Source organism: Lepidochelys olivacea (genome assembly GCF_965140295.1).
Source record: "Lepidochelys olivacea isolate rLepOli2 genome assembly, chromosome: 13".
In the NCBI taxonomy this organism is placed as follows: Eukaryota; Metazoa; Chordata; order Testudines; family Cheloniidae; genus Lepidochelys; species Lepidochelys olivacea.
In genome coordinates, this window is record NC_140423.1 from 11,573,634 (window position 1) to 11,594,430 (window position 20,797).

Here is a 20,797-nt window from a genome sequence, read left to right on the forward strand (position 1 = left end):
TTGGACTGACCCTAAGTCAGTGGGAGTCTGACCACAGCCGGGGGCCCGGTCTCCAGGGCTCTGCCAGGGCCGTTTAAATGGCCTGGACTCTGCTTGGTCAGCTCAGGGTCTCCCGATCCCACCGAGGGCGGCGGGCGAGTGGCCCGGCGCACGGGGATGGATTTCAGCCCGCCTCCTCCGGGGCAGCGCAGGGGGCTCGTTTGACAGCCCAACGCCTTCCAGCCCCGGGCGGCCGCTGCTCCTCTGCTCTCCCCTGCGCAGGGGGATCACGCCTCGCTCCTCCCTGCTGGCCACCAGGACACACCTCCCCCGCATCGGGGCACACACCTCCCTGCTGCCCACCCACAGCCCCTGCGCCTCTGTCCCGGGGCTCCCGCAGCCCCACGCCGGCCAGGGCGCGCTCGCTCGGGCAGGAGAGACGCCCCGGGCTCCTTGCAGCCGGAGCTGCGGTCTCGGCCGGGAGCTGGAGGCGGGTTGGGCCAAAGGCAGCAGAGCCCTGCAGGGAGCTGCGCGCTGCATTCCCCCCCCCCCACCCCCGGTTTTTAAAAACGCGGGTGGAAAAACAAACCTGTGTCTGGCGTGGCGCCTCCCCTTCCAGCCCGGCGCGCTGCAGAAATGCCCCTTTGCAGCCGCTAGACCCGGGGGAGGTGGCGAAGCAGAAAAGGTGGGGGGCGGGCTGTTGGCGGGGGGAGGAGGTGGCCCGTCCCCAGTCACCCACGGGACCTTCCGCGGGTGGGTGGGAGAGGCAGCCCTGCAAAGGGAAGGGGCGCGGCCCGGTGCCCAGGGGCGGACGGGCCAAGCCGGGGCAGATCTCTGTGCCTGGCCTGGGGGGGGGGGGGAAGCGAGCTGCAATGTGCAGCGGCAGATGGGGTTAAGACGAGGAAGTCTCCACCTCTTCTGGCAGCTTGCAGCGGTAGCTGCCCAGCTCCGTCCGAGCTGTCAGCGGCGCGGGGGGCTCCGCCGCGCAGGCATTCCGGCAAAGCGGGGGCCGAGCGGCGGCCGCTCGGATCCGAGTCCTGCCGAGAGAGACACGGGGGTGGGGGTGTGGTTAATGAGCCCCCTCGCTCCGCTGCCCCTCCTGGCGAGCGGCACGAAGGCAGAATAACCGCGGAGCTCCGGGGCAGCCTGTTCTGGGTCCCCCACTCTCCCCCCCCACACACCTGGGCAGATGAACTTCTAAGGGCTCCTACTAGCCCCACATGGCTCCGCGGCTTCCCCGCAGGGTCCCGCTCCACTGAGCATCGGAGCCAGCGACCTGCCCCGGCCAGCCAGCGGGCTCCGTTCCTCCTCGGCGGGCAGGTGGGAAGGAAGCCGGCTGGATACCACCATGGGCCAGTCCTGGTGCTTCATTGGGCTGCTGCTAGGTAGGTGACACTTCGGGGCCCTGCACTGGAGGGACCCGGGGGCGGGTGGGTTCTGGAGAGCGGCGGCAGGGATGTGCCCCCCACCCCGCTAGATAAGGGCCTGCCAGGATCCCGGCTGGGTCCTTTTGGCCTTCAGCTTCCTCCCCGGCTCTCTCTGGGGAAGACCAAGTTCCTCTTTCCTCCCGCTTGATGCCCGAGCAGGGCGGCTGCGAGTTGGCACCAGAACCTCGGACCCCCGGCCAAGCCCTCCCCAGCCCCGGCATCTCAGCCAGGGGCCCGGCGAATCTGCCTTGTTTCAGGGCCCTGGGGGGCCCTTTCCTTCCCGCGAACCCAGCGGGCAGCGCTCCCCGGGGTCCGATCTGCGAGAGGGCTCAGAGCGCGGGGACCTTTGCTGCGCACGGGAAAGCGGCGCTCAGCGGACTGGACGTGCACCCAGGCCGGCGTCCTGTCCCCTTCCAGCTCCGATCTTGTAACCGCTCGCCAGACATTCAATAAAAGAGCCGGGTTAATGACGAGGAAGAGCCGGGGGACCGTCCAACCCCCTGAAGTGGCTGGTGATGGCGGGAGGGGACTCTTGGCTTTATTGGGGTCCCCCGATCTCCCCAGGCCTGTCTCGCTCTAAGAATGACCCGGGGATGGAGGGTTTCCATCCTTTGATTTGAATGGACTTTGCGATGCTTTTTAGAGCTATTTCCAGCGTTTCTTCGGCACGAAAGAACACAAGTGGTGGGGGCTGGAAATGCCTAAGTGGACCGGGACCTAGTACTGATCTGCTCAGGGATAGCTCGTGGAGGGGAGGCTTTCACCAAAGCTAACACAGAGACGAGAGGCAGCCTCTGGCTCCCGCCCAAAGCTCCCTTACTGCTGCTGATCATCACCCCGCAGACCGCCTTTGCAACCGTCCCTCTAATGATCTTTCCTTCCCGCCCCAGACAGTGGAGCAAGGTAGGAGGCTGAGCCCCAGTGTGTAACTCTAGCAAGGGCTGGGAGACTTTTCCTGATGCTATTTTCAACCGCCAGGGCTGGAGTTCCAGGAAGAAGCTCAGAAGCACCTGGCTTGGAGGTGAAATACATCAGAAGTATCTCACTTCTCCAAGAGGAGACACATCGCTTTCCCCACTGACCTCTAGGGTAGCTCCTAGACACTACGAGCCTGGCTGCCGGTATATTTGCGCCCCACCTTTAGAACTGGCAAGGTTCACACCTCAACCGCCAGAGCTTCAGCAAGAGATGTCTTTGGATGCTCAGAGCTAGAGAACATAGACAGTCGTGCTGGTGAAGAAAAACAGCAGCACAGGGCTACATGATTCCCCTTTAAAAAGAAGTGAACCTGTGGGAGGGAAACTTTCTTTATCACCCCTACTTGGACAGCATGTTTCCCTGAAGAACACCAGGGAGACTCAGCTGAAACTGTTTGTCCATGTCCTGTGTGACCTCCTCAACAGATAAAAGGCAGAATAAAATATAGCATTGAAAGGAGAACGGGTGATCTTGAGGTTAAGGTGCTAGGCTGGGCCTGTTACAGACTTCCTGTGACTTAAGTTTCTTAAGTTTCTTCCTCTGAAAAATGGGGAGAAAAATATGACCTGCCTCTCAAGGGCGATTGGAGGCTCAGTTCATTCACGCTTGTCAAGTACTTTGAGCTCAATGGGTGAAAGGCAATATACAAGTTCAAAGCATTTAAAGCACTAAATACAGTCAGCAAGAACTCAACCCGGCCTTTTAAAATACTTAGTGGTGAGACGATCTGATTTTGTGTGCCATCTGTCAGAACTGCCTGATGGTGATGTTTAAAGGAATGCACCATCAGACTTTAATGTGTAAACAAGATTAAAGCTAACAGGGGACTGACCAATTGCCCATCCAGCTGTACCATCTCAGCTGAGCTTCCCAGCCTTCGAGTTTTGATCTGAGCTTTAGATTCAAACCAAACACATTTAATAAGATAACTGAAAATGGTAAAAGGTGGATACAGAAAGATACCATTCTTACCCCACCTTGCCTGTGCCCAAACTCCAGAAACAAATGACTTTTGTCGCCCTCCTTACCAGTTTATAATCTGTAGCTCCAGTATTTAAAATTGATGGCAGCATTTTGCTGCTAGTGCAGGGGAACTGAAATTCATCAACGGTGCATCATTAAAAGATGATGCTCCAAAAAGCATGGATTGTACATAACTAAACTAAACCTTCACATCTCACAGAATATAAACTGGTAAGCAGGGAGCGGCTGTATGCATTGTATTTTTGATGTCTGGCAGCCCTGTTTGTTTGGATAAAGAGGGTTATACAATAAATTAGCCCTTTCTAGCTGTTGATTTCTCAGTGTTGTTACCTTTGCAGTACATTTTAGGATTAGGAAGGTAGGGATTTTTAAAAATTATTATCAATATTTTGGGGATTTGCCTTAGCAAAGGGGTGAGGAAACCAAAGGGACTGTATAACAGCCTTGCATAGGTGCTTTCTAATTTCGAGGTTGATTTTCACAGAGGTTGTATATCATCCATGAAAACCTTGTTTTTATAAATGACATGTGCTATGTTGTGGGCAAATAGAGGAACCCACTGAAAGTAAAACCTCTTTCCAAACTTGGTTCTGCCAGATGCAGCCTTTTCTAGAACTGGATTCCAGCTTTGGTTTTCTCCATAGCAGTTTCTGGCTTTTGAAAATTTCCTTACTCAACAATTTGAGCTTGTGGGGAAAATATAGAAACCACAATATATTTTTTCATGTATGCTCTTTTTTTTCTTTTTACATCTCAGCCCTATCTTTATCCATATCCATATACTTTGCAACATGGATAAGCTATCATTATGGAAGGAGCAAACAGAGTCAAATCGCAGGATCATAGCACATTAGTTGTTGATTTTTTGGGTAGCTTTGAAATAAAGAGTAAAAAACAAAACAACCCAGCAAACAGACAATACATTAGCAAGCAAACTTGGTCTATTTTAAACATGTCCAGAAGGCAGTATTGTTACTTTGTCAGTAAAATATTGTATAAACTTGGTATTATCTTTTTTATGGGATTCGCTTTCTAATCATATAATTGAACTCAACTGTTGATCTTATCTTAGTCCTGACCCCATAATTTTCAAACTTAAAAATAAACAGTGAAAGGCAAGAAGTTCTTTTATTTAAAAACTGGCTAGGTTCTAAACCATTTAAGAGAAGCTACCCATGGAAAATATCGGTGCGGTGTATTGGAATGTAAAAACTTTAATGAAAGTTTAGACAGAAATTGAGCAAGCCTGTTATGCTCTTACGTTTCCAAGAATGAGTGGTTCTTTGGTGAAGGAGGATCAGAAATCAGAGTCAGTTACCTAACTCAAAGAAAGGAGATTGATTTCTATTATTAGTTATTATTCCCTGGGCCCCCTCCTTACCTTCAGCATTATACAAAAGAGAGACCCAGCTCTGGGCCCCATTGAAGTCAATGAGTGACCTTCCATTGACTTTAATTAGTTTAGGATCTGGCCTGAGTTGTCTACTATATATTTTAAGGGTGCATTTCTGCTTTTATAGAAGTCAATAGAAGTTTTGTCACTGATATCAGTGGGAGAAAGATTGGGGCCTAATTTAGATTAAACTATGAAAAATTGCACAAGGATTTAAGCAAGCAGTGTTCAAAATAGAATGACTGAAGTGGGGGCACTCTTGTAACGGGCACCACGGATCTGAGCAGGGGAACTGAACAAAGGAAATATATGGGAAAGGAAGAATGCATATCTCAACCTGCCAAGCCCCAAATGTGGGATGCAACATGTCACAAAGACCCTGAATGAGGACACTACAAGTGTTCTTGCAAGAAACTTAAAATGCTGCTGGATTCATTCTTTTAAAGTAAATAACTTTTTTCATAGGCCCAGCTTCATGATCCTTTATTTCTGATGTAAACAATGTTCAAGAGTAAAAGTGAGTAGGTAACTTTTTGACTCAATTAAGTGACATCAGCGAAATGAGGGACACTGCAGAGCTATGGAAGAATAAGTTCTGCAGAACAGGTCCAGTTGGTTCCCTGATTAACTCCTCCCTTTAACTCCTTCTTTCATATGTATTTGTAACCAATCTCATCCAATCTTTTGCTTTTATCAGCACAAAGATTTTTTACACTAACAGATATGCCAGGTCATACAGCTTCTGGTAGAAAACATTTGCAGGCACTTAGCTCTAGTGTACTTTTGCTCACTTTGAGTATTGGTAATAATAAAGCTATGTCCTGCCATTGAAACATGCAAAACATCCACTGCCAATAGACGTCATATTCTGTCATCAGTCAATTCCCCAAACAACCACTGAAGATTCACTCACAACTCTCACTGAAATAACTTTAAGCACTGAACTCTTGGCCCCACTGAAGTGAAAGGCAAAACGTACACTGAGCCCGGACTTCACCCTGTATCTTGGGATCAGTTCACACCAAAAACTCCCACTGGCATCAGAGGAATTCACCTCAGCTCTCACACTGAAGTCCATGAGATATGGGTGCAGATCACTGGCAGGTTATGGCTTTCAAGAGTTTTTATTTCCCCTCTTGAAACAAAACACGATACTTTGTTTTCCATGTTTTTCATAGAATTTTTCAATTAGGCCACCTGGAAAAGACCAATGAAAATATAGATGACAGCAGAAATTTGTGTCAAGAAAGTCCTAAACTTTTTTAATTTCAAGTAGTGCAAGTCCTCTTATTAGATTATGCAGCATGTAGGTTGAACGTCAGCTTTAATTTCAGCATCTGTCGGCAGCATTTGAGAGAACTGGACTGCATCAAAAGTTGGCTAATGTTGACAGGCAAAACAATAGACTAAAATTTCAAACTAGCTAGAAACCACACCCAGACCCCGAAAAACACATGTTAAAAACAACTCTGATTCTATGCTTTAACTGAATGAGCAACCATTTTCTGTGGTCACTCGTGACTGAGTTAAAGATGTTCCCTTGTGTCTTTATTTCGGTATGCGTTACTGGTCTGGTGGCATGTATCAGTTTACTACCTTACTATGGAATCTCTTTGAGACAACTTCCACCATCAAACCAGCTAAAGTTCCGCAACTGGGTGGCTCACATTTTTCTTTAGGGACAGTCTCCAGCTTTTCATGGGTCTCCACCCTGCAGGCCTCACTCATGGAGCCACGGTGGAAAGACCTGTGTCCTTTTGAAATAATTCTGTTTGTTCCTATTATTCATCTCTCTAGTATTGTAATGCCTGGGAGCCTCAGTCATGGACCTGGGCCCCACTGTGCTAGGCGTTGTACACACACAGAACAAAAAGATGGTCCATGCCCCACAGAGCTCACAATCTATGTTCCTATAGTCTGATTTCCAAAGGCATTTAGGTGCCTAATGGGATTTTCAAGAGCGCCTAAACAGATTTGGCATCTGATCCCCATTAGGTGCCAATCTGAATCTTTAGGCACCTAAATACCTTTCAGAATCTGATCCCCCGATTCCTATGATTCCATTTTCATAGAACCAGACTGTGGACCCCTTGCTCCCACTTGTGAGCCATTACTTACACAGGCAGTTCCCTTGAAGACAATAGGGTTACTCGGGTGATTGTGAACTCCTGGGAGCAAGGCCCATAGCAGTCTGAGATGCAGAGGCCTGTTAGAATATCCAGGCCTTTTCCCTGTCAAACCCAGCTTATTCCCTATTGTAGACTCACCAATGCTTTGTGCAGCCTACTCTAAAATATGCCAAGAGAATGGGTTGCGATAGCTTAATAGATTTCAATGTCAAGACATTTATCCCACTGTTCAGGCTACATTTTTCCTTTCTTAATTCTCTCCCAACAGAACCTCTTTATTCACCTGAAGGAATTCATCCCCTTCCTGGGTGTTTTTAGCCTCTGAATATTTATAGACTCATCATACCCATACCCACAGCCACTTGTACTGAGCTCTCTTAATCTTTCATTGTAATTCAATCCCTCCCACCCCCTAATCATTTTTGTTGCTCTGCTCTCAGCTCCCACCAATGCCCTTTGCATTGAGCAAATGCTATAGTTACGTTAATATTATATGGTAGGTGGTCCCTTGTGCTCAGGATCCACATAAGTGATTTAGACATTTGAAATGAGGTTGGCATTTCATAGCCAAGCTGTCATCTGATTACCAGTTCTGCTCTTCAAAGCTCTCAAAAATATGCTTAGGAATCACTATTAAACATGGCCAGGATGGCCACTAATAAAGCGACTCCGGGGAGAGGTGCCATGGGATCTGCCAATGCATAGGCATTCTATACACTTGAAATGACAGAGGGCCATTCATTTCAAAAAGGTGGGTCTTGTTTTCTGCTGAGTTTCCATCTCTTCTAACGGAAGGGAGATAGGTGCGATTTGGTAAAAAAATATGGATTCCAATGAAGGTTTCTTTTTTATCTAGTCATAATTACAGCACTGGAGTAGTGCCCCATCATGTGTGTTTATTTGTGTGTGTGTGTTTGTATTTGTGTGTGTGTGTGTATTCACCAGAATGTTAGCACCCAAATCCCACCAGCTAGGCATGCAGGAGAGTGGAGATGGGTCTAAGTAACTCAACCCATGTAACTAAAAGCAAACCTGCACCCTCACTAGTACTCCAGGGGAAAAAACCTTGAGTTTCTTAGTTATTTCCTTGTGTTGGGCATTTCTCATAGATTTATCAATGCCAAACTTTTACAGCAAGGTAGGTCAGAGTTTGACATAGCTCACAAAGCAGCACTGCTCCCTCTGTCCACTGGCTTTCTTCAGACCTTCCTGAGACTAAACTCGGAGCAAATCAGTTCTCTCATCTATTCTTATGCCTCCTAATTAACCCTCCTTGCTCCATACTATTATGCAGGTACATGCCATTATCAGGCGTTACCACAAGGGCAGCTCTGTGTATATGTTCTCAGCCCACAGCAGGAAAAATTATTTCAAGCACACTTGTCCATTATACTTAGGGCCCTACCAAATTCGCGGCCATGAAAAACACGTCACGGACCTTGAAATCTGGTCTCCCCCTGTGAAATCTGGCCTTTTGCGTGTTTTTACCCTATACTGTGCAGACTTCATGGGGGAAACCAGCGTTTCTCAAATTGGGGGTCTTGACCCAAAAGGGAGTTGTGGGGAGTGGGTGGGTCACAAGGTTATTTTAGGGGGGGGATCATGGTATTGCCACGCTTACTTCTGCACTGCCTTCAGAGCTGGATGGCTGGAGAGCGGCGGCTATTGGCTGGGTGCCCAGCTCTGAAGGCAGCACCCCCCAGCAGCAACAGAGAAATAAGGGTAGCAGTAATCTTGCGACCCCTCTTACAGCTCCTTTTTGGGTCAGGACCCCAACAATTACAACACTGTGAAATTTCAGATTTAAATAGCTGAACTCATGACTTTTATGATTTTAAAAATCCCATGACCATGAAATTGACCAAAATGGACCGTGAATTTTGTAGGGCCCTAATTATACTGGAATCACCCCAGCTATGCTGGCCTCTGTGGATTGGGCAAGGGCATCACTAAATACATGTTGGCATTGACCTAACCACAATGGCTAAACCTACGAAGGACCATATTCCCAGATGGTATTGCTCAGAGATTCCCTTGTTTGACTTTTTGTCTCTAGTTTCTGGGTCCACATAATATTTTGGTTAAAAAAAAAAATTAGTAGAGCAGTTCCCCCTGGGCCACAGCCAATCAGGAAAATAAGTTATTTTCCCGGTGTTTCAAATATATTTATATATAAAAAAGAATAAAACTTGTGTAATTAAAATACAGTGGATGCGGATAAGTATAAAATTCTTTGATTAAAGCATGCTGAGGTCTCTCAGTGAAATGTGCTCTCTGCCACTAGTACAGAACTTTATTAGAATATCTCTATGGCCCTCTGAAGTGGATTCTGCGTATGCCCCTTGCTTTGTGTACTGTATTTTGATTCAGAATCCTCTGAATTTGTTTCCTCCTGTGAATCCCTTTATTCTCAAAACTGACTTCATCATGGACTGGGTCTTTTTCTATCAGTTTCATGTTAAAGCATTCAGAGTGAGTGTTTCCTGAGTAGGCCCTGATCCTGCACCATTAAAGGCAATGGGAGCTTTGCTATTGAGTTCAATGAGTACAGGAGCAAGAGTAACCCCATTTATACATTGTGTTAAGCCCTGTTTTTTTCTCTCTTGGTAAACTACCAGAGAAGGCATTTTAAACATAGGTAATCAGATCTAACATGGTCAACACTAAAGAAGACCCTGAAGGTACAGGAGAGAGTGTCTCCTTCACTCCCTTCACTTCCACCCTCTCTAGTCCAAATACTATCTGTCTTGTCTGATGTGCTTTTCCCTGTTTTCTGTTTCAAATGTGCAGGCCAAATCCTACCAGCCTAACTCAGGCAGAATTCCCACTGAAGGCTTGTGGGATTGAGAAGTGAGCTCAGCAGAAATAGAGACTGAGGATGTCTGTGGATGTTCTAACTTTTATCTTGTTTATCTTGACTCAGTAGGGTCTGGCATATTTTAGAAGGAAAAGCTGTACTGTAACACCAGCATCTCTGTAGAAATGAGTCAGTTCACCAGTGTATTAATCTAAATGACACACAAAGTTACAAAAGAATAGGGCCAAATTCTGTCTTCACTTATACCCAGGTTGAAGTCAATATGGTGTCCAGGTAGACAGGGAGGGTAGATCAGGCCCATAGTTGTATTCATACTTTTTTATAATTGTACCTTTTGACTGAAGTATAATAATTTGAGGTTGGTATGTAAAACAGAAGCAAATATTGATCAAAACATTACAAATACAACGGGCCCTATATCCCACTTGGAAATATTTGGTTTGTTTGATTGCTTAGAAAACAGCTCTGAAAGAAATATATTGTAACTTCTTTTTTTCAATCTTTACATTGCTTTTTACTGCTGGAATGACATCACACTGCCAGCCAGCCAGTCATAGTTATCTGAAGCTATGTGATGGATTTCCTAGAGCGCCTGCTTTCATAGGATGGTATCTCTGGCAATAACAAATCCTTTTCCATGATCAACATAAGAATGGCTATGCTGGGTCAGACCAAAGGTCCATCTAGCCCAGTATCCTGTCTTCTGACAATGGCTGGTGCTGGATGCCTCAGAGGGAATGAACAGAACAGGGCAGTCATTGAGTGATCCATCCCCTGTCGTCCAGTCCCACCAGTTTCAGGCAGTTGGAGGTTTAGGGACACCCAGAACATGGGATTGCATCCCTGACCATCTTAGCTAAAAGCCATTGATGGACCTATTCTACGTGACTTATCTAATTCTTTTTTGAGCCCAGTTATATTTTTGGCCTTCACATCCCCTGGCAATGAGTTCCACGGGTTGATTGTGTGTTGTATGAACAAATACTTCCTTTTGTTTGTTTAAATCTGCTGGCTATTAATTTCATTGGGTGACCCCTGGTTCTTGTGTTATATGAAGGGGTAAACAACACTTTCTTTTTCACTTTCTCCACACCATTCATGATTTTATAGACCACTACCATATCTCCTCTTAATCATCTCTTTTCTAAACTGAACAATCCCAGACTTTTTAATCTCTCCTCATATGGAAGCTGTTCCATACCCCTAATTATTCTTGTTAACCTTCTCTGTACTTTTTCCAATTCTAATTTTTTGAGATGGGCAAACAGAACTCCACACAGTATTCAAGGTATGGGTATACTATGGATTTATATAGTGGCATTATGATATTTTCTATTCCTTTCTTAATTCTTCCTAATATTGTTAGATTATTTGGACAGCCTCTGTACACTGAGAAGATGTTTTTAGAGAACTATCCATGATGACTCTAAGATCTCTTTCTTGAATGGAAACAGCTAGTTTAGATCTCATTATTTTGTATGTATAGTTGGGATTATGTTTTCCAATGCACATTATTTTGCATTTATCAACATTTAATTTCATCTGCCATTTTCTTGCCCAGTCTCAGTTTTTTGAGATTCCTTTGTAACTCTTTGCAGGCAGCTTTGGACTTCAATAACATGAGTAATTATATATATATATATAATTGTATATCATCTGCAAAGTTATATAGAACTGGCATCCTGGCAAACGATTTCCTCCTTCAACTTACTAGACCACACTCTGATCTCAAGTCAAGAAAGCATCACTAATCAGGACGGGTGCTTAAGCACATGCTTAACTTCAAGTGCATGCTTATGTCACATTGAAGCCAATAGGACTTAAGTGTGTCTTCAAGTGCTTTCCTGAGCTGGAACCTCTGTTTGTAGACATAGAAAATGCAAAATAGTGCTCAGATTCATTGTATTATAGTTAATTTTTCTAACTGATTTTAATACATAATATAGGTCTTCCCCACAAAATTGTGCTCTTGGGAAATTCTTTATTTTGAGCATATTAAAAAGATCACTAACTTAATCTCAACCCAAATTCAAGAGAAATTGATTTGGTAAACTACAAACATTTAGAAGAATGGTCATTCTTTTAGCAGCTGACCCAAAATCCATTCTGCATGCTTTCTCAGGGGAGAAGAATGGCAGAGGAATGCTTTGTTAATAATGTCTGTGTGGAAAAGTGTAATTCACTTATGCAGAATACATTTGTATGTTTCTTAGCCATAGTTTTGTTCCAGTCTGAACATTCCTTGCCAAATATCAAAGGTTTTGTGTCATTCTTAAATAAAGAGCTATTTAATTCCCCATGACTGTAGGCACTGATCTTATCCATGCGAATGGGTGACTTAGTGAAACATTAGAATTATAAATGGAAATAACAACTTTGGCCATAGGAAGCAACAGCATGAGCAATCTAGCCCTGGAAAAGAGTTGATCTACAGTGCCTAATTTTGTTGCAAGCTGTAATGTGGGCAATTTCTTCTCTATTTATTGATAAGAAACAAAGATGTATGACTAAACTCAGCTTTTCTTCCAAAGTCAATTTGCTTGGTAGAACACAAACAGAATTTGCTTCCAACAAGGCATATTAGGTTATTTCTCTCCTGTTTTTTTTAAAATTATTATTTATTTAAAAGCTGAGATGTGGATCTGAATCATTGTAGCAGACCAACCAGACCAGGTGGAAGAGAGATATATGCAGCATAACCTCTCATGAGATGGGTTCTAGCTTAGAGGTCCAAACCTGCAGCTCTCAGAATCTTCTCTTAATTTTAACTGGAATTTAGCTTGATTAAGGATGGCAGGATCTGCCCCTTCATGAGTTGATACTATGCCCCTGATTTTTAAAAAGCTGCACATGCAAATGTGTGTGCAAAACATCTACCTAATTTATACATGTACATTTGGTTACTGCAAGGGCAAATGACTAAGGGCCTGATCCAACTCCCATCGACAACGATAGGCATTAGATCAGGCCCCACTTCTGGTAACTGGCATTCACAATTGCTTGATCTAGATGTGCAATCATTATAATTGTACACATAATTGGCTCCATTATTTGGGGGTTAAGGGCTGGTACTTTGGATGTGGCACAGGTAGCTGTCACTTAGCAGAGAGCTGGAAAAACATACTATGGTGCCTAGCTACTACAGTGATAGGTCCTTTGGAAATACCTATGGTTAACAGATATGGATGGATGGGCAATGAGTACATAGCAGGGGTCACAGTGAGGTAGTCTCCCTTTAGGGACTACTTTTGCCCTGTAGATCAAGTGTGATACCTTTCCTTCTTCCCTGTTTGAACCTTCTCTCCTGCGCCCCCTTAAGCCAAAGTATATGCGGATTCACTGAAGTGTCTGTTTTGGGGTAGAAAAAGGAACTGTTCTGACAACCCTTGGCAGTCACCTGAATGAGAGGAGGACAGGTGAGTGATAGGACATTACGCTGCTCTTATTTAGAGTAGAAATGATCTCAGGTATAAATGAGTAAGTAGAAAGTAGAGTAAATGAGTAGAGTAGAAATGAGCTCAAGCTACAGAATTCAGACCTGGATCTGAACTCTTCCAACTTTGGGGGTGTTTGGTTCAGAGCATTCAAGACATAGAATCATAGAAATGTTCGGCTGGAAGGGACCTCAAGAGGTCATCAAGTCCAGGCCCCTGCACAGAGACAACCTAGCCCATTCCTGACAGGTTTTGTTTAACATATTCTTAAAAACCTTTAGTGATGGGGATTTCACAATGTCCTTTGGTAGCCTATCCCAGTACTTAACTATCCTTATAGTTAGAAAGTTTTCTCTAATATCTAACCTAAATCTCCCTTGCTGCTCATTAAGCTGATTACTTCTTGTCCTACCTTCAATGGTCCTGGAGAACAATTGATCACAGTCTTCTCTATAACAGCCCTTAACACATTTGAAGACTCTTATTGGGTATCCCTTCAGCCTTCTTTTCTCAAAACTAAACATGCCCAGTTTTTTAACCTTTCCTCATAGGTCAGGTTTTCTAAACCCTTTATCACTTTTGTTGCTCTTTTCTGGACTCTCTTCAATTTGTCCCCATCTTTCTTAAAGTATGGTGTCCACAACTGGACATACTACTCCATCTGAGGCCTTACCAGTGCCAAGCAGAACAGGACAGTTACCTCCTGTGTCTTACATACAACACTTGTGTTAATACATGCCAAAATTATACTAGTCTTTTTCACAACTGAATGACATTCTTAGCTCCACATTTACAAGACCAAAATTTGTCCCTTTAACTCAAGTACCTCTGGTCAAATCAAAATATTTCACTGTATGCTGCAGAATAATTAATATATTTTGAAATGTAGATAAATTCAGATTCTTGTCTCACTGAAGGATGTCAGAGCTACAAAAGGATCTGTCAAAACTGGGTGAATGGGCAACAAAATGGCAGATGAAATTCACTGTCGATAAATGCAAAGTAACGCACATTGGAAAACATAATTCCAACTATACATATAAAATGATGGGGTCTAAATTAGCTGTTACCACTCAAGAAAGAGATCTCGGAGTCATTGTGGAAAGTTCTCTGAAAACATCCACTCAATGTGCAGCGGCAGTCAAAAAAGGGAATAGAATGTTGGGAATCATTAAGAAAGGGATAGATAAGACAGAAAATATCATATTGCCTCTGTGTAAATCTATGGTACGCCCACATCTTGAATACTGCGTGCGGATGTGGTCGCCCCATATCAAAAAAGATATATTGGAATTGGAAAAGGTTCAGAAAAGGGCAACAGAAATGATTAGGGGTATGGAACAGCTTCTGTATGAGGAGAGATTAATAAGATTGGGACTTCTCAGCTTGGAAAAGAAACAACTAAGGGGGGGATATGATTGAGGTCTATAAAATCATGACTGGTGCGAAGAAAATAAGTAAGGAAGTGTTATTTACTCCTTCTCATAACACAAGAACTAGGGGCCACCAAATGAAATTAATAGGCAGCAGGTTTAAAACAAACAAAAGGAAGTATTTCTTCACACAATGCACAATCAACGTGTGGAACTCCTTTCCAGAGGATGTTGTGAAGGCCAAGACTATAACAGGGTTCAAAATGAACTAGATAAATTCATGGAGGATAGATCCATCAATGGCTGTTAGCCAGGATGGCAGGGATGGTGTCCCTAGTCTCTGTTTGCCAGAAGCAGGGAATGGGCAACAGGGGATGGATCGCTTGATTATTACCAGTTCTGTTCATTCCCTCTGGGGCACCTGGCATTGGCCACTGACTGAAGACAGGATACTGGGCTAGATGGACCTTTGGTCTAACCAGGTATGTCCGTTCTTATGTTCACTTTGCCAACATCTGTTAATTAGGCCTCATGACACCGCTGTGCATGGAATCTTGCCCATTTGCATAAAATGAGACCCAGGAGTAAGTAATTTGCCTGGGAATGCAAAAAAATCCATGGCAGAGTTGGGACTAGAAGTCACAGGCCTGCCTCCTAGCCTCCTTTCACCATAAAACATGCCGCTTTAATATGGAGTCAATTTCAGCTAATCCTGTAGTGGATGCTAATGTTTCAAAATTAAAAGACTAACCAATTGGACTGGGTTTTGCCACTCAAACCAATCGCTTTATTGTTGAAGAAATTGTACACATACCAGATCAAAGATGGGAAAGGCTAGTGCAAGCCATAAAGTGGGGATGTAGCAGCCCCCTTGCTGAACATAAAGGGCTTTAAAAATTAGAAAAACAGCATATCAATGAGCCTGCTGCAAGAAAGACCCCAGAGCACTCATAAGATCTCTTTCCAGCTAGTCCCAGTACTTTGGTACTTAAAGCAGGAACAGAAAACCGAAGGCCCTGTTCCACTTGGCTTTTGGCAGGCTGGCTTCTGAATCTGATGATTTTCCTGTTTAGCTGGACTCTATTCCCTTCAGGCCCCTCATAGTGCTTTCAGCACCCACAGTCTCAAAGCCATCCAAGCACATTTCCTAGGGCTCCATTGCAGTGATGTTTAAGATACAATGAGCTTTTCCTAGAGCAAATGGCAGTTTTACAGCAAGGTGACTCTCAACTTGTAGACAGAATAACAGACCTTGGGTGGGGAGGCCTCACTTCCCCAGGTGTTCAGAAGACTTGGCATTGCAAACCCCTTGCCACTTGACTTGATCTAGGATTCATATGCTGAGCAGTGGCAAAGCTTGGCACTGAAGAATGAGCACTGAAGCTGTTTCATTAGGGATTTATACCTCAAATGAGACTAAGGGTTTTTTGGAGTGGGGGAGGTCTATTAATGCCCTGCCATAGGCCAGATCCTCAGCTGGTGTAAATTGGCACTGTTCTATTGAAATCAATGGAGCTAAGGCTCTGGCCCATCGTGTTTACATTTGTTTTATACACTGAGTGACTGTGCTGTGGAATTTTCAATTATAATCTTGCAGAACATCCCATGTCTTTCTGTGCTGGCTTTATTGGAAAACACCTTCCTAATGAGAAAATTTAAGACCTTATTCCATTCCACAAGCCAGGCTCAGATCCCTGATCGTTTGAGCTGTCCCTTCAGTGATACACAGTTGAATGATTTAGTTTCTCTTCCCAAATTAAGGGCCCTGTTATACCCACCCCAAAACAAAACAAAAACAGTTTAAGCAGAACTCCCCACTGAAGTCAATGGAGAGTTCTGCTTGTTTTAAAATATATATATATATATATATATATATCAGTGGCACTTTGCTGGCAAAAAGAGGAACAATTGCTTTTTTTTGTGTGACATACATGTAACGGGTCAGACTGTGGCCCCTTAGATCTGTGTATGGGTTGGGGTGTTCTCCAGGCATAATTCCCCTCCTACAGACAGAAGGAATGTTCCAATCTCACCATTTCCTCCTTTCAGAGTCCTATCCCAGACGTCTGGAGTCCCCATGAGGTTGGGTGAGCCACAGGTTGGTTGGGTGAGCCACCAGAGGTCACAGCCAAAGCTGGGGTACAGGCCCCCTGTAAGGATGGCTCTAGCTTCTACTAGGTTTGAGGGCTGCCTTTTTTCCCACCAAAGGTTGGGGTGGGGCAAACCCTGCCCCTCTGAGGTGATGACGAAGTAATCTGTAGAAGGGAAACCTCACAGAAAAAGGCCCCTCCTACAGCTTTTAGGAAGGGACAACTTGATGCTTAAATTATAGTAAAACCCGTTCAAATGTTTGGCCTTGGCCAACGTCCGGCAAGTCTTGCTCTGTAGATACTTGCTCAGAAGATATATATATATATATATATAAAACTGTCTCCTCCGCTTTCTGTGATAGACAGGAGAGAGAGCAACCTCTGTCATATGCATCAGTCATTGAATGAAATCTTCTAGCATGCTGCTAGGTTATAGAATTATATTATATAAAATATTAAAAAATATTAAATTATATTAAAATTTTATATTTAAGTTTATATTTAAAATATTAAAAATAAAATATTAAATTATAGAACAGAGCTAAAGTGAGCCAGCCCCCAGTGGGTCAATAAAACGAATACAGCCCAGTGCAAGTCTGCAGGGACACCTAAGCCAGGGACATAATTTTGCTAGATGGATCAATATTAGCCAGGGGTTCAAGTGTTTTAATTAGAAGGCATATCATTTATTCAAAGTGGGCTGAATCCTGGAGGTTCTCATTTAGGTCTTACTCAGGCAAACTGCCAATGGCTCCAGCAGGAGTTTTGCCTGAGCAAAGAGTGAATAAACATCCAAAGAAAGTCTTCAGGATTTAGCTGAGTGTTCACACATTCCCTAAGCCAGTAACATCCGTTGTTATGGGAAATGAGGTAAGTGACAGAGTTACTGTCCTTATGGCGGGCGACAGGAGAGGCTAATGTTCCCATGTTGTAATTCCCTGGTTCAGTGGCTGTCTCAACAATAGATTAAAAACTGAGAAAGGACAAAGAGCTCTCAGTCATATTTGAAAATTTCAGCTGTGAGCTGAGTGGATTCAGAGGAATCTCCACCAACAAATAAAATAAAATTATTCACGAGTACTAACAAACTAGTGGCCTTAGTTACAATCATTTGGTTTCTATGTTTGAACTAGTTCTTCTTGAGGTCTGTGAACAGAGCTTAGCCAGTGAATATTCAGATTCAGGCTGTGTGAATTAAAACATGAAGTGAATGGGAACTGTGGGTGCTGAGCACCTTGCAGGATCAGACCTCAGATGCTAGCAGATCTCTCTCAGCCTTTCTAATGTGGGTCTGTTGCTTTTCTGCACACACATAGTTTGAACCGTGAGGTTTGCCATTTTATGGGCCTGCAGTGATCATCATGGATCAGAATAGGGCCCCATCCAGACAAGTTGTAACAACAAGATTTCACTCATAAAGCCAGCATCCAGACTGAGCACTGGAGCAACCGACCGTGCTTCAGTGTTGTGCAAAAAGGCAAACTAATCTGCAGCAATACAATATGCGATTATGATGGCTGTGCTTTTGTGAATGAGTTCTTCTCTGTGCTGCTGATACATTCAGCAGGCTTGCTGTCTTAGCTAATCAGGATGTAGCGAATGAGTGATGGGCACAGAGAACACTTTTGCACCAACCTCTGTCAGGCAAAATGACTAAGCCTGCTGCGTAATGGCAGTAATGGCTTCCGATTTACAATTAAACTCCTCAGCTTTGCCCCTGCATTCAGTTCTGATAAGTGTCTTGGCATTTGTCTCTAGCTGATGCAGATCATTACTGGGGACAGTGTTCTTCTCTGCTTCCATTTTCTCTGAGTAGGACTCCTGCAGCTACAACAAAATATTGGGAGAGACCAGAACTGTGTATGAATCCCATGTCTGTGTTGCGGCTCCTCTCTACGGGCAAAGGGGCATCTAACCAGAGCTGGCTACATTTCAGTGGTGATTAAAGCAATTCCTGTGTAAGTGGCATATTAGGATCTTTTGAGGTGAAAGATACGGCCTTCGCTTTGTCTTATTATTTGTCTCCATTTGTAAACTCCCTCCACGTTGTTACTTTAACTAAAATGTGTCTTCCTAAAAGGATTAAATCCACAAGAAAGATGTAAGGATTTCGCTTCCTAGGAAGAGTGGGTTAAAATTAGTCCCAAACTGAGAAAAAAAAGTACCTAGGTACAACAAAAACATGCAGTAAAATGTCCCTTAAAACACTACACAGTTTAAACACAGCTGTGCAAGGTTCTTTGGCAATGTGCTATGTATCTTAGAGAGAAAATATAGCGTCATTATTAAAGTACATTTTAATGAACACTAAAGTCACTCATGTAATGGACAGAGTATGAGCCAATTTGTGGGCATTTTTAAGGTACTTGTGTTGCCCCCTTCCCAAAATAATACTGTTGCTTGTTGGGCCCTTGAGACTGCAGAGCACAGAGATTGCTTTGTTCTCTGAATGTATCTTATTTATCTGATCAAGAGCCATAAAGAAATTGACTTTTTTGACTTAAGCGGCTTTCTCATGGTTTCATCTGAACTCACAGGGGAATAATAAATGCATGAACTGATAATGCTGGGGATCATGAAATAGCTGTGAAAGGCTGGATACTACCAGGGCTTTTCAAGCTGTCTATGTGACGATCACTGCACTTGAAACGACCAACTCCACCTGCAGCTCTAGGACAGGAGAAACAATCCCTTTCTGGCAGAGTTACAGGACTGGATCTAAAGCACCCTGTCCAGAAACTTAGCAAAAGGACCAAATAGTGCACCAGAAAGGCCTGGTGTGACCCACTGAAGAGGAATTCCTGGAACAGGCAGGTCCCATCTGGTCTTAAAAAAAAAAAATCTTTAGTCAGACTAACCCATTTAATTGAAAAGTGCAGGAGCGACTGCATCTGTGTTCTGAAAGCATCTGTCTTCTTTTAAGCCTATGCATCTGGAAAGAAGCTATGGGACGTGCCTGCCTCTCAGGCTCAGCAGCACAGCACTGGAAAACTGCTCTGGGAGCCACAGTGCCAGTACCAACTGCGCCACCTACAGGACAGCGCTAGAATTTCAGCTCTTCTGCCTCCCCGGCTGGAAGGTCATTGGATTTCTACAGGGTAAGGATCCCAGCAGCCCAGAGGAGTTTGCAGATTGCACGTCTTGCCTCCTTGCTAGACTCTGCAGACAGGGTGAGGTCACCTTCCTAAATAGCATCGTCAGGGTGCACTGATGGGCACACACACTGTTAGACTAATGTGTGCCTGCTGTTAGTGATTTTCCTTTATGGGGAAAGGGTCATGTATTGTTGGTGGCTGGAAAAAGGCCCAAAATTAAAGAGCTGAATATCCTTTAATTTTGGGGTGGTTCAAAATGCACTCCCAGAGCTACCGTTTGCAGATGGCCCCTTAATTTGGTAACGGACTGAATCAAAATCCTTGATATTATCAGTTTGGGATGTGCTCTAAATCCAGATGGAAATACTCCCTCTAGGACTTCCTCCATTTCTCTCTTAATTTGCCATGTCTGCCATACCACAGTTGCAGATGTTGCCCCATCAATGCCCTCTGGGCTGAGGGAACACACAAATACACAGGCTGAGGTTTGAAAACACAGCAGCACATCTTTAAAACACCCCACGGCCTACACGTCTTTTACAATGTCCTCATGTGAATGGACTTTGGCAAAGTCACGGTTCTGACTACCTTTGGGGAGCTATTGTTATTTGGCAGCTTCTGCTGTACACAATGGAACAGGCTCCAGTGCGCCTCTCACGACGACCAGGAGATGAACAGTGGGTCGTTAACTCAGGTGCAGCAAAAGGGAGAGAAAATAAGGGATTTTCAATTTAAGATCTCACAGGAAGCATGCTAGTTTACTTCACAAAAATTCCACTAGCAGCTTCATGAGAAACAGACCCATTTACGGGCAAAGGGGCATCTAACTGAAATTACCGCTCCTAAATCCTAGCCCAGGCCAAACTGCTAAACTAAGCTTATGAGACTGGGCTGAGTTCTGGGGATTGGCATAAACTCCTGAATTATTAACCTCCCAGGCCAAAGCAAGCCCCTGAGCTGGAGCAAACTTCCACATGCAAGTGAGCTTCTGAGTAGTGCTACACATCCAGCCTGCAGTAAGCACCTGAACTCAATAGTAAACATCCCCCCGCTCCGAAACCTCACAGCTAGAACAGGCTTGTAAATAGAATGAGCTC

General features: G+C 44.3%; 1 protein-coding gene across 1 annotated transcript in view; it reads left to right on the plus strand.

Annotated features, from left to right (window-relative positions):
• The first annotated feature begins 607 nt into the window (after nt 1-607).
• The window catches only part of APCDD1L (APC down-regulated 1 like), a 30,885-nt gene continuing 10,695 nt past the window's right edge, over nt 608-20,797 (plus strand). Inside the window, exons 1-3 of the mRNA XM_084645701.1 lie at nt 608-664; nt 1,223-1,364; nt 19,529-19,703. Of these exons, the coding sequence (XP_084501827.1) occupies nt 1,328-1,364; nt 19,529-19,703 (212 nt within the window). The 5' untranslated portion in view covers nt 608-664; nt 1,223-1,327. The remainder of the gene's footprint in view (nt 665-1,222; nt 1,365-19,528; nt 19,704-20,797) is intronic.